We start from the raw sequence: 27970 nt of genomic DNA on the forward strand, positions 1-27970 counted from the left end.
ATTTAGCCGTTTTGACCACATGTACTAGAATTTAAAGCCACAATTCCCTAATGAGGTGTTTGATATGTATGGATGTTTGTAGAATTCATTTTCAAGTAGGTTTCATTAAAGATATACCAGTTATGATAAATAAGAGTCATACTTTTTTCAAAATAACAACATATGCTACCCCTACCCCTTAATTTTGAGCTCCAAAATGCACCATTTTCAGCCATTTTTGTCAAATTTAACCCTTTAAAGAAAGAGTTTTGTATTAAACTTTTGTCAATAGTTTGCATATCAATAGGGAAAGGGTTGTTTTTTCTAAATCAGGCAGAAAAATGGGGGGTCCGTGTGCTTACTTTTTTGTCCCATTTAAATATTTGTTATTTTTCAATATTTTTGACTAAAAAATAAAAGTGCTCAAATTACCATTAAATGTAGAAATAAAGTGACAAAAGTGTATCATTTCACACATCAATGTTCAATATTTTAATTAACATGAACCCAGTGAAGATTAACTGCAAAAATTAACTCGATACAGCTAAAAATGCTGACGCGGTGATGATTTAAGTAAAAACAATTTAAGTAAAAAATGGGATAACGGTGGCTCTACTCAAAGCAAAAAAAGACAATTTCAAAATGGCCACCAAATGGGCCATTTCTTAAAATCGCTGTGTAAAAAATCTACTAAAAATAGAAATGTAATTTTTTGACAAAATTTGTTACAGACCACATGCTAGAGATATTAATAAATCGTATTTGAAAATATCATAACGTTTTTGATCTATGTCGAAACGAGACTTTAACGGGACTGAAACCACAGAAGAATACATCCTTAATCAGGACAGTAGCAATGATAGGGGATGCCGTTGTTACGCTCTGTTGGTGCCACAGCCTCCACACGTAGGTAAGCATCACATATGAGAACCTTTGACCCAAGGTATATTTGTCAACTGATAGATATTGACAGACGATACTAATTCATTGTCATCTTATTTTCGTCGTTTCTATAAATGAGTCTCTTTAAACATTAATTAAATCCTACTTAAAATCTTTAAATTTTAAAAACTGTTATCAGAGATTGGTCATATGAAAATAGTTAGTGAGTTAACCATGGAAAGTCAATTACTTGGAAATATGTAAGTATTAAGCGAACAAACAGTTTTGCACGAGACCATACAATGCAGTCTACACAGGTAAGAGCGAAGCTGATACACGCACTTGATTTAGAGGCAACTGTATGAGGGATATTCCTACTTAGTACGTACATAACAGGAGAGGAGAAAATGTAGCGGCCAGACCGGGATTCGAACCTGGGACCCTCCGAACACTAGCCGAGTGCTCTACCGACTGAGCTACCTGGTCAACGATGATCGACCCAGTCCAATCCCGCCACGCTCCTCCCTCCTTTCTCAAAGTCTTCGCCCTCCAAGACATACGAGACCCTTCCAAACACCACCACCGTGGGGTTATATATAGTTGGGCGCAAATTCTGTAACAGGAGAGGAGAAAATGTAGCGGTCAGACAGGGTTCAAGCAGTCAAGAAAAGGCAATTAAATTCAGGACATTTCATATTTATACAAACCTTTTCGAATGATAGTTAGATCCATAATAGTCCAAAAATTTACGTTTGCCTCAATTTAAAAATAGACCTGGCGGATTACAAATGCAGTATTATGAAGTTTCAAGTTTTTTTCTTTTAATTATTTTTGGCCACCCATACGCCCATTCCTGACAAACAAGGGTGGGCTCACATCTGACCAGGTCCAACTGATTTCTGGCCAACCATACGCCCATTCCTGACAAACAAGGGTGGGCTCACATCTGACCAGGTCCAACTGATTTCTGGCCAACCATACGCCCATTCCTGACAAACAAGGTGGGCTCACATCTGACCAGGTCCAACTGATTTCTGGCCACCCATACGCCCATTCCTGACAAACAAGGGTGGGCTCACATCTGACCAGGTCCAACTGATTTCTGGCCAACCATACGCCCATTCCTGACAAACAAGGGTGGGCTCACATCTGACCAGGTCCAACTGATTTCTGGCCAACCATACGCCCATTCCTGACAAACAAGGGTGGGCTCACATCTGACCAGGTCCAACTGATTTCTGGCCAACCATACGCCCATTCCTGACAAACAAGGGTGGGCTCACATCTGACCAGGTCCAACTGATTTCTGGCCACCCATACGCCCATTCCTGACAAACAAGGGTGGGCTCACATCTGACCAGGTCCAACTGATTTCTGGCCAACCATACGCCCATTCCTGACAAACAAGGGTGGGCTCACATCTGACCAGGTCCAACTGATTTCTGGCCAACCATACGCCCATTCCTGACAAACAAGGTGGGCTCACATCTGACAGGTCCAACTGATTTCTGGCCACCATACGCCCATTCCTGACAAACAAGGGTGGGCTCACATCTGACCAGGTCCAACTGATTTCTGGCCACCATACGCCCATTCCTGACAAACAAGGGTGGGCTCACATCTGACCAGGTCCAACTGATTTCTGGCCAACCATACGCCCATTCCTGACAAACAAGGGTGGGCTCACATCTGACCAGGTCCAACTGATTTCTGGCCACCCATACGCCCATTCCTGACAAACAAGGGTGGGCTCACATCTGACCAGGTCCAACTGATTTCTGGCCACCATACGCCCATTCCTGACAAACAAGGGTGGGCTCACATCTGACCAGGTCCAACTGATTTCTGGCCAACCATACGCCCATTCCTGACAAACAAGGGTGGGCTCACATCTGACCAGGTCCAACTGATTTCTGGCCACCCATACGCCCATTCCTGACAAACAAGGGTGGGCTCACATCTGACCAGGTCCAACTGATTTCTGGCCACCCATACGCCCATTCCTGACAAACAAGGGTGGGCTCACATCTGACCAGGTCCAACTGATTTCTGGCCACCCATACGCCCATTCCTGACAAACAAGGGTGGGCTCACATCTGACCAGGTCCAACTGATTTCTGGCCACCCATACGCCCATTCCTGACAAACAAGGGTGGGCTCACATCTGACCAGGTCCAACTGATTTCTGGCCAACCATACGCCCATTCCTGACAAACAAGGGTGGGCTCACATCTGACCAGGTCCAACTGATTTCTGGCCACCCATACGCCCATTCCTGACAAACAAGGGTGGGCTCACATCTGACCAGGTCCAACTGATTTCTGGCCAACCATACGCCCATTCCTGACAAACAAGGGTGGGCTCACATCTGACCAGGTCCAACTGATTTCTGGCCAACCATACGCCCATTCCTGACAAACAAGGGTGGGCTCACATCTGACCAGGTCCAACTGATTTCTGGCCACCCATACGCCCATTCCTGACAAACAAGGGTGGGCTCACATCTGACCAGGTCCAACTGATTTCTGGCCACCATACGCCCATTCCTGACAAACAAGGGTGGGCTCACATCTGACCAGGTCCAACTGATTTCTGGCCAACCCATACGCCCATTCCTGACAAACAAGGGTGGGCTCACATCTGACCAGGTCCAACTGATTTCTGGCCAACCATACGCCCATTCCTGACAAACAAGGGTGGGCTCACATCTGACCAGGTCCAACTGATTTCTGGCCAACCATACGCCCATTCCTGACAAACAAGGGTGGGCTCACATCTGACCAGGTCCAACTGATTTCTGGCCAACCATACGCCCATTCCTGACAAACAAGGGTGGGCTCACATCTGACCAGGTCCAACTGATTTCTGGCCACCCATACGCCCATTCCTGACAAACAAGGGTGGGCTCACATCTGACCAGGTCCAACTGATTTCTGGCCAACCATACGCCCATTCCTGACAAACAAGGGTGGGCTCACATCTGACCAGGTCCAACTGATTTCTGGCCACCCATACGCCCATTCCTGACAAACAAGGGTGGGCTCACATCTGACCAGGTCCAACTGATTTCTGGCCACCCATACGCCCATTCCTGACAAACAAGGGTGGGCTCACATCTGACCAGGTCCAACTGATTTCTGGCCACCCATACGCCCATTCCTGACAAACAAGGGTGGGCTCACATCTGACCAGGTCCAACTGATTTCTGGCCAACCATACGCCCATTCCTGACAAACAAGAGTGGGCTCACATCTGACCAGGTCCAACTGATTTCTGGCCAACCATAAGCCCATTCCTGACAAACAAGGGTGGGCTCACATCTGACCAGGTCCAACTGATTTCTGGCCACCCATACGCCCATTCCTGACAAACAAGGGTGGGCTCACATCTGACCAGGTCCAACTGATTTCTGGCCACCCATACGCCCATTCCTGACAAACAAGGGTGGGCTCACATCTGACCAGGTCCAACTGATTTCTGGCCACCCATACGCCCATTCCTGACAAACAAGGGTGGGCTCACATCTGACCAGGTCCAACTGATTTCTGGCCACCCATACGCCCATTCCTGACAAACAAGGGTGGGCTCACATCTGACCAGGTCCAACTGATTTCTGGCCACCCATACGCCCATTCCTGACAAACAAGGGTGGGCTCACATCTGACCAGGTCCAACTGATTTCTGGCCAACCATACGCCCATTCCTGACAAACAAGGGTGGGCTCACATCTGACCAGGTCCAACTGATTTCTGGCCACCCATACGCCCATTCCTGACAAACAAGGGTGGGCTCACATCTGACCAGGTCCAACTGATTTCTGGCCACCCATACGCCCATTCCTGACAAACAAGGGTGGGCTCACATCTGACCAGGTCCAACTGATTTCTGGCCACCCATACGCCCATTCCTGACAAACAAGGGTGGGCTCACATCTGACCAGGTCCAACTGATTTCTGGCCACCCATACGCCCATTCCTGACAAACAAGGGTGGGCTCACATCTGACCAGGTCCAACTGATTTCTGGCCACCCATACGCCCATTCCTGACAAACAAGGGTGGGCTCACATCTGACCAGGTCCAACTGATTTCTGGCACACCATACGCCCATTCCTGACAAACAAGGGTGGGCTCACATCTGACCAGGTCCAACTGATTTCTGGCCACCATACGCCCATTCCTGACAAACAAGGGTGGGCTCACATCTGACCAGGTCCAACTGATTTCTGGCCACCCATACGCCCATTCCTGACAAACAAGGGTGGGCTCACACATCTGACCAGGTCCAACTGATTTCTGGCCACCCATACGCCCATTCCTGACAAACAAGGGTGGGCTCACATCTGACCATGTCCAACTGATTTCTGGCCAACCATACGCCCATTCCTGACAAACAAGGGTGGGCTCACATCTGACCAGGTCCAACTGATTTCTGGCCACCCATACGCCCATTCCTGACAAACAAGGGTGGGCTCACATCTGACCAGGTCCAACTGATTTCTGGCCAACCATACGCCCATTCCTGACAAACAAGGGTGGGCTCACATCTGACCAGGTCCAACTGATTTCTGGCCACCCATACGCCCATTCCTGACAAACAAGGGTGGGCTCACATCTGACCAGGTCCAACTGATTTCTGGCCACCCATACGCCCATTCCTGACAAACAAGGGTGGGCTCACATCTGACCAGGTCCAACTGATTTCTGGCCACCCATACGCCCATTCCTGACAAACAAGGGTGGGCTCACATCTGACCAGGTCCAACTGATTTCTGGCCACCCATACGCCCATTCCTGACAAACAAGGGTGGGCTCACATCTGACCAGGTCCAACTGATTTCTGGCCACCCATACGCCCATTCCTGACAAACAAGGGTGGGCTCACATCTGACCAGGTCCAACTGATTTCTGGCCACCCATACGCCCATTCCTGACAAACAAGGGTGGGCTCACATCTGACCAGGTCCAACTGATTTCTGGCCACCCATACGCCCATTCCTGACAAACAAGGGTGGGCTCACATCTGACCAGGTCCAACTGATTTCTGGCCACCCATACGCCCATTCCTGACAAACAAGGGTGGGCTCACATCTGACCAGGTCCAACTGATTTCTGGCCAACCATACGCCCATTCCTGACAAACAAGGGTGGGCTCACATCTGACCAGGTCCAACTGATTTCTGGCCAACCATACGCCCATTCCTGACAAACAAGGGTGGGCTCACATCTGACCAGGTCCAACTGATTTCTGGCCACCCATACGCCCATTCCTGGACAAACAAGGGTGGGCTCACATCTGACCAGGTCCAACTGATTTCTGGCCACCATACGCCCATTCCTGACAAACAAGGGTGGGCTCACATCTGACCAGGTCCAACTGATTTCTGGCCACCCATACGCCCATTCCTGACAAACAAGGTGGGCTCACATCTGACCAGGTCCAACTGATTTCTGGCCACCCATACGCCCATTCCTGACAAACAAGGGTGGGCTCACATTTGACCAGTCCAACTGATTTCTGGCCAACCATACGCCCATTCCTGACAAAGGGTGGGCTCACATCTGACCAGTCCAACTGATTTCTGGCCAACCATACGCCCATTCTGACAAACAAGGGTGGGCTCACATCTGACCAGGTCCAACTGATTTCTGGCCACCCATACGCCCATTCCTGACAAACAAGGGTGGGCTCTCACATCTGACCAGGTCCAACTGATTTTCTGGCCAACCCATACGCCCATTCCTGACAAACAAGGGTGGGCTCACATCTGACCAGGTCCAACTGGTTTCTGGCCAACCATACGCCCATTCCTGACAAACAAGGGTGGGCTCACATCTGACCAGGTCCAACTGATTTCTGGCCACCATACGCCCATTCCTGACAAACAAGGGTGGGCTCACATCTGACCAGGTCCAACTGATTTCTGGCCAACCATACGTCCATTCCTGTCAAACAAGGTTGGGCTCACATCTGACCAGGTCCAACTGATTTCTGGCCAACCATACGCCCATTCCTGACAAACAAGAGTGGGCTCACATCTGACCAGGTCCAACTGATTTCTGGCCACCCATACGCCCATTCCTGACAAACAAGAGTGGGCTCACATCTGACCAGGTCCAACTGATTTCTGGCCAACCATACGCCCATTCCTGACAAACAAGAGTGGGCTCGCATCTGACCAGGTCCAACTGATTTCTGGCCAACCATACGCCCATTCCTGACAAACAAGGGTGGGCTCACATCTGACCAGGTCCAACTGATTTCTGGCCAACCATACGCCCATTCCTGACAAACAAGAGTGGGCTCACATCTGACCAGGTCCAACTGATTTCTTGCCACCCATACGCCCATTCCTGACAAACAAGGGTGGGCTCACATCTGACCAGGTCCAACTGATTTCTGGCCACCCATACGCCCATTCCTGACAAACAAGGTTGGGCTCACATTTGACCAGGTCCAACTGATTTTTCGCCACCCATACGCCCATTCCTGACAAACAAGGGTGGGCTCACATCCAACCATGTCCAACTGATTTCTGGCCAACCGTACGCCCATTCCTGACAAACAAGAGTGGGCTCACATCTGACAAGGTATAATTATGTGAGGATACAAACTTGGTTTCTTCAATGATTATTTTGTTAACATTGCAACGGATATTGGAAAATATATATCTATACCTATAAGGCAAGATCATCCAAGTGTCGCGGCTATAAAGGAGTAACCTCCAGAGTCCTTGAGTTTTCTGGTCGATCTTACATTAAGAAAATTGGTCTTATAAAGCGACAGGCATAGACAACATCTCTCCAAAGTTACTGCATATGACCAAAGATATAATGACTATAGGCCCATCACAAACTTGGTAAATTGTATGTTACTCATTGGATCTTTTCCTGATGAACTCAAGGCTGCGAGAGTTACACCTATTTTTAAGAAGGAATTAAGATTCTCTAAATAAAAAAAACTATTGTCCAGTTAGTATTTTACCAACAGTCTCAAAGATTTTCGAACGTGCCATAGCAGAACAACTCGATAGATTTTTTTCAGCAGCATCTTCAACCCCTACCTCTCTGCTTTTAGGAAGGGGTATAGCTGTCAGTCTCCCACCGATAGCTATGACAGAGGAGTGGAGAACAGCCCTGGATAACAACAAGTATGTTGCGACCATATTGATGGACCTGTCCAAGGCGTTCGATTGCACCCCTCCCAAACTCTTGCTGGAAAAGGTTGGAGATGGTGCCATAAATCTTATCAAAAACTACTAACAAATCGAAAACAATGTGATATATGAGGAAATAGTAAAAGTTTAATGCAAACACCGGTGAATGGGGTCCCTCAAGGTTCAATTTTGGGTCCGACAATTTTTAATATTTTCATTAATGACATCTTTCTCTTCACAAAACATGTTAAACTATACAATTATGCAAATGATAACACTCTTTCGGCCATTCATAATAAAAAATCTGTTGTTGTAGATATATTGGAAAAGGAAAGCGAAATACTCATAAATTGGTTCACTCAAAATCAAATGAAAGCAAATCCAGTCAAATTTCAGGCCATAGCAATCGGGAAAAAATCTTTAAATGAAACTACATCATTCAAAATTGGTGACATCACAATAGAATGTGAAGAAGCTGTAAAATTACTTGATGTCACTATCGATTCATTACTAAATTTTGATAAAAATGTCAAGATTTTATGTATGAAGGCGTCCAGGCAAATAAATATACTCGCTCGCTTGGGAGGCTTTCTTACTCTCGAGGGCCGCCGAGCGATATGTATATGCCTTCATTATGTCAAATTTGAATTTTTGTCCACTTATTTGGCATTTTTGCTCCCAAAGCAACAATAAGAACCCTGAACGAGTCCACTACACTTCTCTTTAATTTGTATATCAAGATTTTAACTCTACATATGAAGAACTCCTTGAAAAGAGTGGCACAACCACTCTACTTATAAGTAGGCTACGCACAGTAGCTTTATAAACTTTTAAAATCTTGCATGGGCATGGTCCTTGCCACCTCATTTTTACAATCTTCGTACTCTCCAGGGTATTGTTTTGATATACTTTTTAATCAGTGTCAATGATTATTGTTTATTTCAACAATTTTATGAGTCTGCTGTTTAAAAACACATTATTCAGTTTTAATGGAAAATAAAAAAAATATAAAAAAACAAGAAAGTATTGATAAAACCAGCTATTTTAATTATGCATTTTGTAAATCGTTTTTTTTCAAACTTTTTCCTCCTGAATTTTACTTGTATGCTAATTTTGCGATTTTTTTCTGGGTGGGATACTTATCCTATGGAGGATATATATTCCAAGGCCACTTTTTGTATCCGGATACTTATTCTATGGCCTGTTTTAGTACCCGGATACATATCCTATGCATAGGATTTGTATCCGGTACATATCCTATGGGGGTTACAAATCCCACATGACACCGGGTTTCCCCGTGTCTTTACGAGCGTTATCGGAATGCTAGTAAGATAACCGTACCTTGAGATAAATTCGACCTTTCACCTTTAGGAGATTCCGAGATGGCTGCTCTCGGGAAATCCTCTCTGTTATGCAGGTGTCTTCTCTCATCAAAAGTGATCGGGACTTCAAAACAACTCTCACAGGTAATGAAACCACTAAAACTGATATCCATTATAGGTATATTTTAGGTTTATTCAAATTAAAGTAAATATCTCATGGCGTGTCAGAAATCAGAACGCGTGGCCAACAGGTGAGGTACCAATGGGGTTATTGTTTACATACGAGAAAATTGGCCTGAGTATCATCAAGCATTTATATGTGAACTTTAAACTAAATACAAAATAAACTAAATGTTTAAACATACATTAAAGGTTTTAGCAATGACCGAAGAAAATGAATTTTGAAAAGTCAAAGTGTCAATAATACATGTACATGTAAGTATCAGTGTTAAAAATTACTGACACTGTACCTTAAATTCACATTACCAGGATGCGGCCATCAGACATGGACTTGTCGGCATGGTTGGAAGGTAAATCTTACATCAGTCAGTCTTTTTTTTAAACTTTAAACATGTTGATTTTGTTTTAAAGACCGTGTATATTGCATATTGACTCGAATTCATTTATGTTTATTTGAAATTTTTAGTGATATGATAATAAATCTTTTTTTTAAAGGCCCACTACCTTTCCGGAGCAAAATTTAAAGGTTTCTTTAAAACATTAATAACAAAAGAAAATATATATCGATGGCTTAAGATGAGGTTACAACACCAAACATATGCAATATTTCCTGTCTAATATACGATAACAGTGGAGATTCATTTCGCTGTTTTGCCGTCTGGCGCAGTGATAGTCAACTACCGCGCGGCATTTAGGGCGACGGCGGGAAACATAAAACGACCCGCGTTATGAAAATTGACATTTTATTTATTCTAATTAAACAGTTCTGAAGGTGATGATAAGTGTGCTAGTAAACGTATAGTTAATAACTTCTGCGACTCTACAAAATTATTGATCTCGTTTTACATTCCTATTTCAAAAATTAAAAGCCGTTTCGGAAAGGTAGTGGCCCTTTAAAAGAAATTGCCATTTTTTTCTGTTTTTATGTCTCTGTTTCTTTCTTTTAACAAGAACGCCACTTGTCCGTTTGAATAAGCTGAGCGACGAAACAGGTAATGACTATTGCATTGTTGATGTACCAGGCATGGTGCGATATTCTGGTATTATACAAATGTCTAGTTAATGAATTTAGGATTTTATAAAAGCAATGAATTAAAAAAATCAAACAAACAAAATCAAAAACTACATATAACCTTATCACAATTTAAAATAATCCACGCTTTAATTACCTAATACCAATAGAAATAAGAAACATTAAAGAACCAAGCGCTCCGTTCTCTATCGACTGAGATCATTTATCTTCCTTCTGTAGGTTGTGAGATTCTAGCCAAGGCTGAGTTCTGTAATGGAGGAGGATCCGTAAAGGACAGGGCTGCTTTGTTCCTCATCAAAGACGCCGAAAATAAAGGTATAACAGATTGAGTTTTATTTAGCGGACAGTCGGTTAAGGACAGGACTGCTTTGTTTCTCGTCAAAGACGCCGAAAATAAAGGTATTACAAATTGAGTTTTATTTGGAGTACAGTCGGTTAAGGACAGGACTGCTTTGTTTCTCATCAAAGATGCCTTAAATAAAGGTATAACAAATTGAGTTTTATTTAGCGGACAGTCTGTTAAGGACAGGACTGCTTTGTTTCTCGTCAAAGACGCCGAAAATAAAGGTATTACAAATTGAGTTTTATTTGACGGACAGTCGGTTAAGGACGGGACTGCTTTGTTCCTCATCAAAGACGCCGAAAATAAAGGTATAACAAATTGAGTTATATTTGAAGGACAGTCGGTTAAGGACAGGGCTGCTTTGTTCCTCATCAAAGATGCCGAAAATAAAGGTATTAAAAATTGAGTTTTATTTGACGGACAGTCGGTTAAGGACGGGACTGCTTTGTTCCTCATCAAAGATGCCGAAAATAAAGGTATAACAAATTGAGTTTTATTAGCGGACATTCGGTTAAGGACAGGACTGCTTTGTTTCTCATCAAAGACGCCGAAAATAAAGGTATAACAAATTGAGTTATATTTGAAGGACAGTCGGTTAAGGACAGGGCTGCTTTGTTCCTCATCAAAGATGCCGAAAATAAAGGTATTAAAACTTGAGTTTTATTTGGCCGACAGTTGGTAAAGGACAGGGCTGCATTGTTCCTCATCAAAGATGCCGAAAAGAAAGGTATAACAAATTGAGTTTTATTAGCGGACATTCGGTTAAGGACAGGACTGCTTTGTTTCTCATCAAAGACGCCGCAAATAAAGGTATAACAAATTGAGTTATATTTGAAGGACAGTCGGTTAAGGACAGGGCTGCTTTGTTCCTCATCAAAGATGCCGAAAATAAAGGTATTAAAACTTGAGTTTTATTTGGCCGACAGTTGGTAAAGGACAGGGCTGCATTGTTCCTCATCAAAGATGCCGAAAATAAAGGTATTACAGATTGGATTATATCAGAGATTTAAATAGTATTATTTAAATCTCTGATTATATTTAGCGGACATTCGGTTAAGGACAGGGCTGCATTGTTCCTCATCAAAGATGCCGAAAATAAAGGTATTACAGATTGGATTATATTTAGCGGACATTCGGTTAAGGACAGGACTGCATTGTTCCTCATCAAAGATGCCGAAAATAAAGGTATTACAGATTGGATTATATTTAGCGGACATTCGGTTAAGGACAGGGCTGCATTGTTCCTCATCAAAGATGCCGAAAATAAAGGTATTACAGATTGGATTATATTTAGCGGACATTCGGTTAAGGACAGGGCTGCATTGTTCCTCATCAAAGATGCCGAAAATAAAGGTATTACAGATTGGATTATATTTAGCGGACATTCGGTTAAGGACAGGACTGCATTGTTCCTCATCAAAGATGCCGAAAATAAAGGTATTACAGATTGGATTATATTTAGCGGACATTCGGTTAAGGACAGGGCTGCATTGTTCCTCATCAAAGATGCCGAAAATAAAGGTATTACAGATTGGATTATATTTAGCGGACATTCGGTTAAGGACAGGGCTGCATTGTTCCTCATCAAAGATGCCGAAAATAAAGGTATAACAAATTGAGTTTCATTTGACGGACAGTCGGTTAAGGACAGGGCTGCATTGTTCCTCATCAAAGATGCCGAAAATAAAGGTATTATAGATTGGATTATATTTAGCGGACATTCGGTGAAGGACAGGGCTGCATTGTTCCTCATCAAAGATGCCGAAAATAAAGGTATTACAGATTGGATTATATTTAGCGGACATTCGGTTAAGGACAGGGCTGCATTGTTCCTCATCAAAGATGCCGAAAATAAAGGTATTACAGATTGGATTATATTTAGCGGACATTCGGTTAAGGACAGGGCTGCATTGTTCATCATCAAAGATGCCGAAAATAAAGGTATTACAGATTGGATTATATTTAGCGGACAGTCGGTTAAGGACAGGGCTGCATTGTTCCTCATCAAAGATGCCGAAAATAAAGGTATTACAGATTGGATTATATTTAGCGGACATTCGGTTAAGGACAGGGCTGCATTGTTCCTCATCAAAGATGCCGAAAATAAAGGTATTACAGATTGGATTATATTTAGCGGACATTCGGTTAAGGACAGGGCTACATTGTTCATCATCAAAGATGCCGAAAATAAAGGTATTACAGATTGGATTATATTTAGCGGACAGTCGGTTAAGGACAAGGCTGCATTGTTCCTCATCAAAGATGCCGAAAATAAAGGTATTACAGATTGGATTATATTTAGCGGACATTCGGTTAAGGACAGGGCTGCATTGTTCCTCATCAAAGATGCCGAAAATAAAGGTATTACAGATTGGATTATATTTAGCGGACAGTCGGTTAAGGACAGGGCTGCATTGTTCATCATCAAAGATGCCGAAAATAAAGGTATTACAGATTGGATTATATTTAGCGGACATTCGGTAAAGGACAGGACTGCTTTGTTCATCATCAAAGATGCCGAAAATAAAGGTAAAACAAATTGAGTTTCATTTGACGGACAGTCGGTTAAGGACAGGACTGCATTGTTCCTCATCAAAGATGCATACAATAAAGGTATTAAAAATTGAGTTTTATTTGGGCGACATTCGGTTAAGGACAGGACTACTTTGTTTCTCATCAAAGATGCCGAAAATAAAGGTATAACATATTGAGTTATATTTAGCGGACATTCGGTTAAGGACAGGACTGCATTGTTCATCATCAAAGATGCCGAAAATAAAGGTATTACAGATTGGATTATATTTAGCGGACATTCGGTTAAGGACAGGGCTGCATTGTTCCTCATCAAAGATGCCGAAAATAAAGGTATTACAGATTGGATTATATTTAGCGGACAGTCGGTTAAGGACAGGGCTGCATTGTTCATCATCAAAGATGCCGAAAATAAAGGTATTACAGATTGGATTATATTTAGCGGACATTCGGTAAAGGACAGGACTGCTTTGTTCATCATCAAAGATGCCGAAAATAAAGGTAAAACAAATTGAGTTTCATTTGACGGACAGTCGGTTAAGGACAGGACTGCATTGTTCCTCATCAAAGATGCATACAATAAAGGTATTAAAAATTGAGTTTTATTTGGGCGACATTCGGTTAAGGACAGGACTACTTTGTTTCTCATCAAAGATGCCGAAAATAAAGGTATAACAAATTGAGTTTCATTTGACGGACAGTCGGTTAAGGACAGGGCTGCATTGTTCATCATCAAAGATGCCTACAATAAAGGTATTAAAAATTGAGTTTTATTAGGAGGACAGTCGGTTAAGGACGGGACTGCTTTGTTTCTCATCAAAAATGCCGAAAATAAAGGGTTGCACATGTTGAGTTTGTTACCTATGAGTAACGCTGTTCTTTTTTTGCTTCGTATAATCGGTGTCTGAAAAAAGATTTTGATGATATGTATCCTCTTTAATCTAGGTCTTTTGAAGCCTGGAGGAACTGTGGTAGAAGGAACAGCCGGCAATACTGGGATCGGATTGGCTCATATATGTCTGGCACTTGGTTACAAATGTGTAATATACATGCCAAATAACCAATCAGAGGTGAGGATGGTGAACATTATATCTTATACAAATGTGTGATATACATGCCAAATAACCAATCACAGGTGAGGATGGTGAACATGATATCTTATACAAATGTGTGATATACATGCCAAATAACCAATCATAGGTGAGGATTGTGAACATTATATCTTATACAAATATGTAATATACATGCCAAATAACCAATCACAGGTGAGGATCGTGAACATTATATTTTATACAAATGTGTAATATACATGCCAAATAACCAATCACAGGTGAGGATGGTAAACATTATATCTTATGACAAAGGAGTTGACAGAACTAAGGACCGACATGTGTCTCCTTCGGTTATCGACCTCCATTTTGTTTTTACCCACCTACTTCCACGTTTGTCCACCTCCATTTTTTTGCCTACCTACTACCTCGGTTGACCACCTCCATTTTGTTTTTACCCACCTACTTCCTCGGTTGTCCACTTCCATGTTGTTTTTGCCCACCTACTTCCTCGTTTGTCCACCTCCATTTTGTTTTTGTCCACCTACTTCCTCGTTTGTCCACTTCCATTTTGTTTTTACCCACTTACTTCCTCGTTTGTCCACCTCCATTTTGTTTTTTGCCCACCTACTTCCTCGTTTGTCCACCTCCATTTTGTTTTTGTCCACATACTCCCTCGGTTAGTGACCTCCATGTTGTTTTTGTCCACCTACTTCATCGGTTATCTACCTTATGTTTTTTCCTACCTACTCCCTCGGTTATCGACCTCCATGTTGTTTTTGCTCACCTTCTTCCTCGGTTATTCACCTCGATGTTGTTGCGACCTCCATGCTGTTTTACCCTCCTACCTCCCTCTGTGTGCCGATGGCACATAACTTTTTCTTATTTATTTGTCTCCTGTCGGTGAAACCGTAGGGAATTATAGTGTTTGTTCTACCTGCCTGGCCGCCCGTTTGGGTCAAAAGATCAATTACAAAGGTCACTGCTACTGAAATAGCTTATTTCACAAATAGTTTCCAGACGATAACTTAAGAACACATCAACAGAATTTGTTTAAACTTCATACAATGATAGCATGTTAGTAAATAGAGTTTGCGATTTAATTTGGAGTCAGAAGGTCAACTACAAAGGTCATTGTTACAAAAAAAATGTTTAAAAAGTTTAGTCGCAGGAAAATAACTTAAGAGCACATCGACAGAATTTGTTCAAGCTTCATACAATGATAGCGTAACTAAGCAATAATAACTTGTCATAGATTAGAAAATGTAATTGACGACAGGGGACGTGTGTTGCTTGCAACAATTACTGTAAGCTTGTTCTACTAGATACTTTCTCAATCCATTATACTGTGAGCTATAATTTTGATGACCTCTGATGTATTGAATATCATCTCTTAGTCTTAAAACCTCTCATTTTCTGATAGAATGTCTCAAGTTCTTAACTCTTTGGTCTCCACTGTCTCTCTTTATGTAAGGACCGACAACAGGACAAAGTTGTTGCTTTACTTTGGTGTGTATGTATTTAGATGACCTCAACTCAGCCTAATCAGTCGGCCCTTATGCTGTCCTTATTTGATGTCCTAATGTATACACTCCTATACCATGTCTTATTCATTGCTTGTCATATTTGAGTCTCTGTATCTTTATGTTATTCCTTAGACCAATCTTTGCTTGCTTTATCTTTTAGTTTATGTATGATATCTCGAGGAAAGTAGAGCGATATCTGTAAACTCTAGGTGTTTCAGTCTGGTTCTGTTTTATTCAGGTTGGGCCTGTTTTTATGATGTAATATATATTACCAATAGACACACAGCCATGCTTTAATCAACCTTATTTTCGCGTGAGGTTAAATTTGGCGTCATTAGATCAGAATAATTCAGTGAAAAGAAAATGCTGCAAAAAAGTTTCCACCACAAGTATCAGTGCATTTTTACTATTAAGTAATTCGCGAAATGAAATTGTCGTGAAAAAGTCCTATGACATGTAAACGCGAAATTAAATCGTCGCGAATAAAAGTTGGTTTAGAATACAAAACTCTTCCATTCAACACTCAGATAATGTAGAAATATAAAAATAAAAATGCATTGAATAATATCTACTTTTGACATGACAATTCAACAATATCAAAAATCATATGTAGTTAGTTACAGAGATGCTATAAAATTTTGGGAAAGATGAGTGTAATGCATTATTTAAAAATTTTACAATACTCCTTTCTAATACATGTACCACATAACCATTTTGTTTCTCTGTTCCTTTGATAACATTGTCTGGGAGCAAGGTTTTCCGGTTTTAGTTGGAAAAACTGCTTTTATTTACTATGAAACGACTCTTGTGTGGATGATATCAAGAAAATCATATTTCAGAATAATTTCCTTGATTTCTATTTCAGGAGAAGATTGATTGTTTGAAAACTTTGGGCGCAGAGGTTCGACCCGTGCCAGTCGTCCCATTTACTGACCCCGATAACTATAACCATCAGGTAGGAATTGTTCACTTCTTAGTAAAGTTACCAATTTCTCTTTGGAAAATTTCATATTGTTTACTTTATGACTACTGTATATTATTCAATTAGCTTTCGTAAATATATTCCACGTCGAATGCGATGTCTTTAAGATGTTTCATTTGATTTCTTCTCAATGTAATATTCATATCAAGTGAATACTTGTAATCAATAGGCTGATAGATTTGCCCAGAGTTTGAGTAACGCCGTGTGGACGAACCAGTTCGACAACACAGCTAACAAACAAGCTCACATAGAGACTACAGGCCCTGAGATTTGGCAACAAACAGGTGTGTTACTGTACAATAGGAGTAAAGAGTTTTGTGTCCTCCCCAAACCTAGTAGGCCATGGGCTAGGAGGGTCCCACATACAACCCCCCCCCTTCAAACCTCCCAACCAATATTTTTTTCTTAACCCTTATGACCCACTGATCACAAATCAAAATGTTATTATTGCATAAGTTAGGATGAACTTCCGGTTATGACGTCATCAAGATGGCCGCCATCTCGAATTTCACTAAAAAATGAAAAATAGTCATAACATTGACATTTTTCAACCGAAGGAGACAAATAAGGTATCAAAATTACCACAATAGAACAACTTATACATATCAAGACCAAATAACCTAATATATGTAGTGATTTCTACGCAGGAAATGAAAAAATAGGATTTTAAGCTCAAAAATGGTGATTTTTCAGCAATTTTTTTCATTTTTGGCTTGGCGCAGCAAAAATGCTTTCAAACTATTACTTCTAATAAGTTTTTTTTATCACTTTTCAATCAGTTTAAACAACAACAACAATAAAAACCAATGTTAACATTGCATAAGTTCCGGTTATGACGTCATCAAAATGGCCGCCATCTCAAATTTCACTAAAAATGAAAAATAGTCATAACATTGACATTTTTCAACTGAAGTAAACAAATAAGTTATCAAAATGACCACAAAAGAACAACAAATACACACCAGGACCAAATCATCCAATATATGTAGTGATTACTACGCAGGAAATGAAAAAATTGGATTTTAAGCTCAAAAATGGTGATTTTTTAGCAAATTTTTCGGAGGTTGGGGGTGCATGTTGCACCATCCTAGCCCATGGCCTATAGGGTTCGGTAGTCTTACTCCGATTTGATTTTGACTTTCATGTTTCCTGAAAAACGCCCTAGTACAAACAGTTTTTTTATGTGTCTTAAAGAGAAAAACAGTTGAAACGATGTTCTTTCATTGGTAAATACGGTTATAAAATAAAGCTCCATTAATAATTAACGAATGGATAAGATATACCATTTGATAAATATATAAAAATAGAACCCAAAACATGTTTCGAGACATTGCTGAATTGGAGTATAACAGAGCATTTCATTTTGTAACAGTTTCTAATCAAATTACGTTTTGTTACATAACCAAAAGGTGGCAAAGTGAATGCTGTTGTGTTTGGTACTGGTACTGGCGGAACACTGGCAGGTAAGATTTGGTACTGGTACTGGCAGGACATTGGCAGGTAAGATTTGGTACTAGTATTGGCGGAACACTGGCAGGTAAGATTTGGTACTAGTACTAGCGGGACATTGGCAGGTAAGATTTGGTACTAGTACTGGCGGGACACTGGCAGGTAAGATTTGGTACTGGTACTGGCGGAACACTGGCAGGTAAGATTTGGTACTAGTACTGGTGGGACATTGGTAGGTAAGATTTGGTACTAGTATTGGCGGAACACTGGCAGGTAAGATTTGGTACTAGTACTAGCGGGACATTGGCAGGTAAGATTTGGTACTAGTACTGGCGGGACACTGGCAGGTAAGATTTGGTACTGGTACTGGCGGAACACTGGCAGGTAAGATTTGGTACTAGTACTGGCGGGACATTGGCAGGTAAGATTTGGTATTAGTACTGGCGGGACATTGGCTGGTATGGTTTGGTACTGGTGCTTGCGGGACATTGGCAGGTTAGGTTTCTCCTTTTTTTGGTCGTTTATTGATACTCTCATTATAGCGTTTCAATAAACGACAACAAGAAGAAAAGGAGCTCATTTTAAGAGACAGATGATTGGGTCTAATTCACATACAGAGTGAGCATCAACACATCAAAACTCATAAAATAATGTTCTCCATACAATGGTCTCTAATCCACGACTTACAAACCTGAAATGCCTAGAATCAAATTAAAGTATCTCAGGCAAAAAAAACCCCCATAAACCTCCTAAAATTAACTGTCAGTCCATCATGAGGGACATAATCTCACCAAAGTAGCATTTTGACCTAACATTACACTATTTATTTGCTGTTGATACGGAGACTTGGCTAGTCGCAAAAATTACAGGTAAAACAGTGTACAGGTTTTATATATTAATTTCCATTACTTTTACAATGTATAGCTGTCACACTCACACGCGGTATACTTATTCTAAAACGAATTTCACAAGACATACACATAAATCTCAAAAGTTACTGACCAGTACATTCCAAACGTGCCTCGAATATTCGCGACTTTAGTACACATACTTAGGGAAATGATGTGCATGCACTTGCTTGTGTGCTTACATAGCAGCTACGCGCCTGATTTGGGGTCAATAGGTCAACTAGAAAGGTCACTGCTACTAAAATTAGATTGTTTCACAAATTTCCGGATGATTTTTTTCTAACTTCATACAATGATAGCAAAACTAAGCGATAATAACTTGGTAAAGATTAGAAAATCTATTTGATGGCAGGGGACGTGTGTTGCTGCAACACTTACTGTAAGCTTGCTTTAAAAGTTTTAGTTTCCAACTTAAGAAATTTGAACCCGATGTAAAATAACTCTGAATATCTTATCAGTCAATGCGCTGACGACTCTACACTGAAACTTGATGATGATGCAAGGTCCTTAGCAAAATCACTATATTTGATCGACATCTATGGAGAGTGTTCTGGTCTTAAAACTAATTTTGATAAATCACAGGTTGTATGGATTGGGGTGAAACGGGGCTGCGGGGAGGAAATTGAAACAGAACATAATCTTTCATGGAATCATCAAGGGAAATTCAAACTTTTAGGGGTTAAATATGATTAATCAAAAGGAAACATTTATGAAGATAATTTTACTGACAAATTGAAATCTATCGAATTTCTTCTCTCAGATTGGTCTTTTAGAAACCTATCTATTATTGGGAGAGTGACTGTTATCAAAACTTTAGCATTTCCCATTATTGTACAAATATTAACTGTAATTCCTAGTCCATATTTTAAGATCCTAAAGAAATTTCAAGTATTATTTTTTTCATTTTTTGATGGAATAGTAAAGTTGACAAGCTTAAGCGAACTCTTTTAATTGTTGACTATAATGACGGAGGTCTAAAAGTTCCAGATATTTTTTCTTACAGCAAATCTTTAAAACTTATCTGGATACAAAAATGCTTAGACACAAATAATTACGCAGATTGGAAAAAATATTAATTGATGACATTGAGCATTTTGGAGGAAATAGAATATGGAGCTTAACAAAATGTGGTTAAGTTATAAAAAGGCACAATTTTGGAAAGTTTTGGAGTGAAATTTTGTCTATTTGGGGAAATCTGTACGACATCCCCCCAGCAGCCCCAGAAGTTGTTCTCTCCCAGCCTCTATGGTTCAATAAAGAAATAAAAGTTAATAGAAAAACAATATTTTCAAAAATATTATGCAATGAAGGCGTTTTCTATTTTAACGACATAATAGACGAAAACGGAAATATTATGTCTTTCAATAATCTTGTTCAGAAATATCATGTAAATATCAATTTTATGTGTTATAATAGTATTATTAGCGCAATACCTAGAGACTGGAAGAGAATGGTAAAGAACTATGGCAAAAATATTGAAAATGTTTTACATGATAATTTAAAACAGATCAGAATACTTGTAGAAACCATGTATTCCTATCACAAAATAGTATCCTCGGTGTTTGTCTATCCTCAGCAAACTCATGAAAAATGGCATGCTGTTTTAGATGTTTCCCTTAGTAAAGATCAATGGGAAAGCATCCATGCTCTTCCATTTCAGGAGACAAAGGACTCAAAATTACAAACTTTACAATTTAGAATGATACATAGAATCTTCTTCACAAATTCTATGCTTTTAAAACGAAATATATTAGAACATCAGGAATGTAGTTTTTGTAGTGGTGCATCTGAAACAATATTGTATCTTTTCTGGAATTGTCCACATAGCCAAACACTCTGGACAGGTCTAATCAATTCTGTTAATCTTAAATATAGTGTTGTATTAGAGAGAAATCCTGTTATTTTCCTATTTGGTCTGGTAGAAAACATTCAATTGACAGGTCTAAATGTATGCATATTATTGGTTAAAAAATATATATCTTTAATGCGACAATATGATAATATTCCAAATTGGGAAATATGTAAGACATTTATTAGAAATTACAGAGCCATTGATCAGTATTCGACCTATATGCTTACTCCAAACGCAGCAAACAAGAACCGACAGAAATGGGAAAGTATCAAGCTTATTTTAGAATGAAATATTATTATAACTTTATTAACATATATTGTTTCTGTTATACATGTTTTCATGGAGAGCATTTAGAAAATTGTAACTTTTATATGTGATTGATGCAATAAAAATATTCAAAAGAAAAAAAAACTTGAGAATTTATTATCAACCTTCACACAATGGTAGCATATGAGAAAATACGGCTTGGGATTGTATTTGGTTTCAAAAGATCAACTACAAAGGTCACTGCTACTAAAAATATATTGTTTCACAAAATTTAAGTTTCCGGATGATAACTTGAGAACGCATCAACAGAATTTGTTCAAACTTCATACAATGGTAACATAACTAAGCAATAATACTAACCTGACATGGACTATGTTAGTGTAAATGCTCGTTCCAAGTATAATTCTAGCAATAGGCGTTTACTTTGTTATATCCATGACATTTTATATGTAGCTCTAAATAATCCTGCCATTATGCTCAGTGTTAGATCTATAAATAGGCAAATGTCGAATTTTGTTTGAGATTGCAATGGAAAATGGTACCTTACAAAAATTGTAGCATGAGGCATTGCAATTCTTTAGGGCATATTAGAGAACAAAAATATTAGAATACTTGAGGAAAAGAATGATCCCATCAGTATATTTGGGAGAAATATGTAGATTTTAGATGGGGGGCTTGAATTACTTATTGTCTTATCATTTTTCTTCCTTGCTCAGATATGTTAATGTATTAACTATACTTATTTCAATTTATTTATGTTATGGAAATTGAGTAATTGAATAACTCTTTCATAACTGTGAAATTTGACGCATTTTAATAATGCATTTTGTATTTCGTTTTCTATACATTAATCGATCGTGTAGCGAGATGGACTGGGTCGATCATCGGTGACCAGGTAGCGCAGTCGGCAGAACATCCGCGATCGGCTAGTGTACTGGGGGTCCCGGGTTCTAATCTCGGTCTGGCCGCTGCATTTTCTCCTCTCCTGTTACAGTTGTTTGAAGTTATTTGGAGTTGTTTCCCTTGTATCACATCCTGATAGCATGATTACATACACCTATGTACGTGTGAATTACACTCAAATTAGAAGAAAAGAACCTGATACATTTGTATTGTCCCGTCATTAGATTTAAGTCGCCTCCAGCAGAACCAGTAAACTGGTTAATTCTATATTAATCATAATTTCGTTCATCACATCTTAAGACAACATGCTTTAAACTCATATAATTCCTTTCCCAATTGAATGAACAATATCAATACATAATTTTGTGGAAACTATTTTGTTCTTACAATTTCCTCTTGTTTTATTTTCATAATAACCCAAGGCAAATTTTAAAATATTGTGCATGGCTTGGGCAGTTTTTAAACATTAACGTCGTTATTTAGTAGCAATGTGAGAAAACAGTGTCGCGTCGTTTTATTGCATTAATTTTGGAAAGTTGTGGACAGTATGTCATTAATCCGATGATATTTGTAGCTAATATATATTGATGTGTGAATTTAAATATCGGCTTAAAAACAACTCGTAAACACAGCAATGATATAGCCAGCACTAATGAATCACGAATCAGAATGATTATGAAGTGTTAATTTAAGTCCCCGTCTTATTAGTTGTATGTTTTTGTTAGTTATCTCTCACGTTTCCTTTCTGAAGTTTTAAAAATTAAGTGTGACACAAATTTCACTAGATTGCTGGGGAGATCTGTTTTATGTGATTGATGGATGTTCCCATGTCTATTTGTAGATGACAGTTATTTGATGTTAAAATATAGATACATCTGGCTGGCTTCATTATATATACTACATAATCTTTATTGCTTACCTACATTCAAAATTGATATTTGTAAACTAAATAAATCAGATAATTTGTTACTAATTACAAAATTATCAGACGATATTTTTTCGCTAATTTAAGTTTAATTTGTATGATAATGTAGAAGGTGATCGGTGATTTAATATGTTTCTATTGCCTTGACAGGTGTTGGAACTTACCTAAAGGAACAGAACCCCAACATACAGGTGTTTCTGGCTGATCCGCAGGTAATATTGATGAGTCAATGCTTTACGTGATGTATGTAACAGACTGATAACAGGCCAAGTGGAGATTTATGATATTCGTCAACTGACATGGTTTATTAGAAATTTCGAACACGTGTGTGATTGGTGCAATTTTATATTAAGTTTAGGTATTTTAAGTTTTGACAGTTTTGCTGTTCATAATCTTATGATCAGTCACAGCAAACCAATATAAATCCATGTAGTGTAAAGGTTAACGGTTTTAAAAACATACAAAACAAATTAGTATAAAGTTGTCTAAACCTTTCAATGGCCTATGTTCGTGATATACATACAAGTTCAAATGTTTCACTGACCGATGTCTCTGATATTTATACATAATGACGAACTTAATTAATCTGATAACGGTGTCCTTTCCAGGGAAGTGTTCTGTACAGTCATATTAAACATGGAAAGCTAGAAAGGTCAGAGGGCAGTTCAATAGCGGAGGGGATAGGTCAAGGTCGGGTCACTAACAATCTCAAGGACGCGCCCATTGATGATGCCATGACGATTCTGGATACGGACGCTGTCGCCATGGTAATTTTAACGAACCACGTGATTTATGATTATCGTGTTTGTTCATAAGTATTGAATTTGGAAGACATTTTGAATTGTATCTTAATTGTGTCGGAAATCGTATAAAACATGTCTTCATTAGCATCAATATCCCCGTATGTTCATATTGATCTTTTTGGAAGCATTACAATAAATCGTAACTAATGTTTATTGTATTTAAAAAATTAGAAATTAAATTAGATAAAAGATACTTGTTTTGTCACTTCATTCGTTGTACGAGGAAGTGAAGTCACATATGGTCCATAAATCATTTTTTTATTTGTACATATCACTTGGCCGTAATTCAGTGTTCGATCGTTTTCTTTCGTGACAGACGTTTCGTTTACTTCACGAAGAGGGTTTGTTTGTGGGAGCGTCGACGGGGTTGAATGTGTCTGCCGCGGAGCAAGTAGCCAGACTGATGGGGCCAGGCCACACAATTGTGACTTGTCTATGTGACACTGGCCAGGTAGGGCTAGGTTTCGTTATTCACCATATTGGTCTCTTAGAATAAGGACTCTAAGAAGTCTTCCTTATTATAACCTAATATCCACGAACCATATCATCAGTTACTACTTAGCTGCGGGAGATGATTTCCCTACATATTTGTTTATTTTTTTGTTTCTAGGTAGCAGCATCACTGCGTCATGTTAATTTTGTTTAAATGATTAGACAAGCGTCGGTTGGTGTTGGCAAACTCATGGGGTTAATAATGCGGATTGGTGAAGACTTTCGGATAACTTTATGGCCGACCTCTTGATCTGATTATAACAAAGCGTTTTTACCTTGATTCTTTAATTTGCGGTTATGTTTTATCTGTATTGGTAAATTACAACAGCAGAGAAAACAAAGTTTAACCATCAACATTCGACATCTTTCTAAAAAAACCAACATCATTAAACGTGACAAATAATAATAGAGAACAAGAAAATAAGGAAGCTATATTTCTGGTAGGAATATACTATATGCCTATTACAAAACAGATTGTGATTAAGAGCTTTACTAAGTACTTGACTTTTAATGACAGTATAAAATGTGGCAAAGGAACATGATTCCACTTGGAAACATAACAACATATGAAAACGATTAATATCTGACAGACAAATAAAGAGATAAGATTCAGTAATTTTTTTTATAAAAAGCATTATTGATTTTCCTATATTCCTGATATATTTGTTTTATTTTTCCAGCGATACTATGCGAAACTGTTCAGTAGGAAAGTTCTATCAGAGCGAGGTAAATCTGCTTACTTCTACTGTGTATGTCTACTAGCTCTTCTCTATCGTGTTACGCAATAGGAATTATTCAATATCCACATTTCAGCATAAAATGATTTATACATTCCATACTTGCATTGCTATGTAATTTATAGTGCATTTCTGATCAAACTCAATTAGCTAGTTTTGTTTCCAATTAGTACCGCTTTGATATGCACATGTATCAATGAAGAATGATGAATCGTAGTGTTTAATACAAGTGTATGTCACGTATCAAAGGCCTTGTATGATTTATTACCTTTATCAGGCACATGCAACCACATTATATCATATATCAAACAAGCCCGTAAAATAGACTTTATGTGTCTTTTATAGGTTTACTTGACTGTATACCAGAAGCATATCAACGATCGCTTCATGATTAGACTACCGTCGACGATCTCTTCCGCTACCAGTCTTAGACGACAACAGCCGACGATCTCTTTACTAATAAACTTCATCTAACAATCTCTTCACTTCGACAACAGCTGATGAAAATGAATTATAACCATCGATATCTTCACTTATAGACTACAGCTGAGGGCTTTCTTTAAAAGACTAAAGCTAAGGATTTTCCATCTGAAATAATAAAGCCGATGATCTTTCCTCTAAAAGACTAAAGCCGATGACCTCTTCATCAACACACTTCAGCCGAGGACCTCTGATCTAATGGACAATTCCATCGATTATACTAATAGTTACGGCCAAAAATCTCGATACGATTAGGTTTCCGCCTACTATCTCTTCGATATTTGAGTATCACCGATCATCTCTTAATAATGAAACTTGAGCAATTTTGATTTATTCTTAACAAATACATCGTAATCCCTCCTATCATAGTTAATGTCAAAATCTTTTCAGCAATTCATATTTTTTGTTTTTTGTAATCATTCGTTATTACTGTAACACCAATAGTCTTTTTTATTGCATTTCCAATATTTCTGGGAAACTTGACCATTAATCGAAATCTGCTGACGTCACCAATTTTGCCACTCAAGCAATATTGACGCACCCAATGCGGGTATATCGGCCAATCACATTTTTTAATTTAAAGCACACAATGTATCCATATGATTGCAAGTGTATCTATACAGAGTATAATGATCGAAGGAATTTAGAACGTTTAGCGATAAATCCCATTTAATATGAATTATTGCAATAAGAATGATAACGTTGAATGTATATCATTAAGGCCTATCATTAACCACCTAATTTCAAACTTTATTTTCAATGTGTTGTACAGAAATGTGCTACTGTTGTAATAGCATTTACATAGTTTGTTCCAGATTAAGATAGTATAATCTAAAAGAATAAACATCAAATCTGCATTATCCAAATGATTACAAATTATTCAATGATGGAGTGCAATATATATATTTTGCCATCCAATAAATATTCATATTAGATACAGGAATTACGAAATCGATCTTATTGATCAACTAAATTAAGGCAGATAATGGTATTATCACGCCATACCAATACAAAGTCACGTTATTGGTTTTTTTATATCTGTATTATACTGTACACCAGCATTATTTTCAAATGCACACCTGTTCGTGACGTGTTTTATTTATTGATACGCAAATGCCTTTTCGAGAAGGAAGAGATTAATACCTACACGTAATGCATGCGGTTTGAAGTGTTAAGCGTCAGAAGATATGTTTAAAGCCCATTTCAGTGACACGTGCTGTCATGTGGTCACTGTAACAATATTGCACCTGATATTAATTATAATCTCAGCTAATGATATTCACGGATTATTTCTGAACCTTCCTTATGAAAGGGATCGTTGAACATTATTAGAATTGCCAATAAGATAAATATCATAACATATCTAAATATGGTCACGGTGGTATTATCATTTACCACGGGGATCAAAGCTGGACGTGTTTGTAAATAACTGATATTAATTGATGTTGCAATAGTCTTACCGTGCCAGACGTCGGTTATGACTCACCTGTGTCATTATGTAAATCCACAATACCATAAATAGATATTTGACAAGAGAATCATTTTAATGAGCACTTAATTAAGTCAATGAAGTAAGAATTGCCTCGTCATTAAATCATAGACAATATGATTGGTTACGATTTACAATGAGTAGACTCTTTAATTTGCTGCAATGTTTCATTTGATCTCCTCAAAGGATACTGTCATCTGTTGGCATTTCTAAAAATCATCAAATATGACAAATAGATAATATATTTCATTTCAGAAATATTTCATTAACAATATAAATATAAAGAAAATTACAAAATTACAAGGTATTGTTAAAAGAATTAGACAACAGGCGCAATATATAGATAATATATATCAAACAAACAGGAAAACTACCATCAGGACAGATAAGGCGAGTGTAATCTTTATTTCCATTGACTGGTGGTACCTTGTCAGTATGATGAATGAGAACTCCAGTTATCATTAGGACCCCAAGATCCCATACTGACTGGTAGTACCTTGTCAGTATGATGAATGAGAACTCCAGTTATCATTAGGACCGCTACATCCCATACTGACTGATGGTACCGTGTCAGTATGATGCAAGAGAACTCCAGTTATCATTAAGACCCCTTGATCCCATACTGACTGATGATACCTTGTAAATATTATGCAAGAGAACTCCACTCATCATTAGGGCCCCT

At 39.0% G+C, this 27970-nt stretch overlaps 1 protein-coding gene across 1 annotated transcript; it reads left to right on the forward strand.

Annotated features, from left to right (window-relative positions):
- Positions 1-9325: 9325 nt before the first annotated feature.
- LOC138319438 (uncharacterized) lies at positions 9326-26742 on the forward strand. The gene is made up of 13 exons (XM_069262597.1): positions 9326-9482; positions 9828-9868; positions 10470-10510; positions 10771-10866; positions 14372-14496; positions 16867-16956; positions 17153-17267; positions 18393-18446; positions 23438-23499; positions 23896-24054; positions 24407-24541; positions 25263-25308; positions 25665-26742. Exons 1-13 carry the CDS (start codon positions 9399-9401, stop codon positions 25712-25714), a joined length of 1098 nt encoding a protein of 365 aa, XP_069118698.1. The 5' UTR covers positions 9326-9398; the 3' UTR covers positions 25715-26742.
- The last annotated feature ends 1228 nt before the right edge of the window (positions 26743-27970 follow it).

This window comes from Argopecten irradians, chromosome 3 (genome assembly GCF_041381155.1).
Source record: "Argopecten irradians isolate NY chromosome 3, Ai_NY, whole genome shotgun sequence".
NCBI lineage: Eukaryota > Metazoa > Mollusca > Bivalvia > Pectinida > Pectinidae > Argopecten > Argopecten irradians.

Bases quoted from the DNA above. Each gene is read 5' to 3' on its own strand.
- LOC138319438 (XM_069262597.1), top strand. From the start codon at position 9,399: ATGGCTGCTCTCGGGAAATCCTCTCTGTTATGCAGGTGTCTTCTCTCA. The intron at 9,869-10,469 runs GTAAATCTTACA...TCTTTTAACAAG, and splicing joins CTTGTCGGCATGGTTGGAAG to AACGCCACTTGTCCGTTTGA. The intron at 24,055-24,406 runs GTAATTTTAACG...CTTTCGTGACAG, and splicing joins ATACGGACGCTGTCGCCATG to ACGTTTCGTTTACTTCACGA.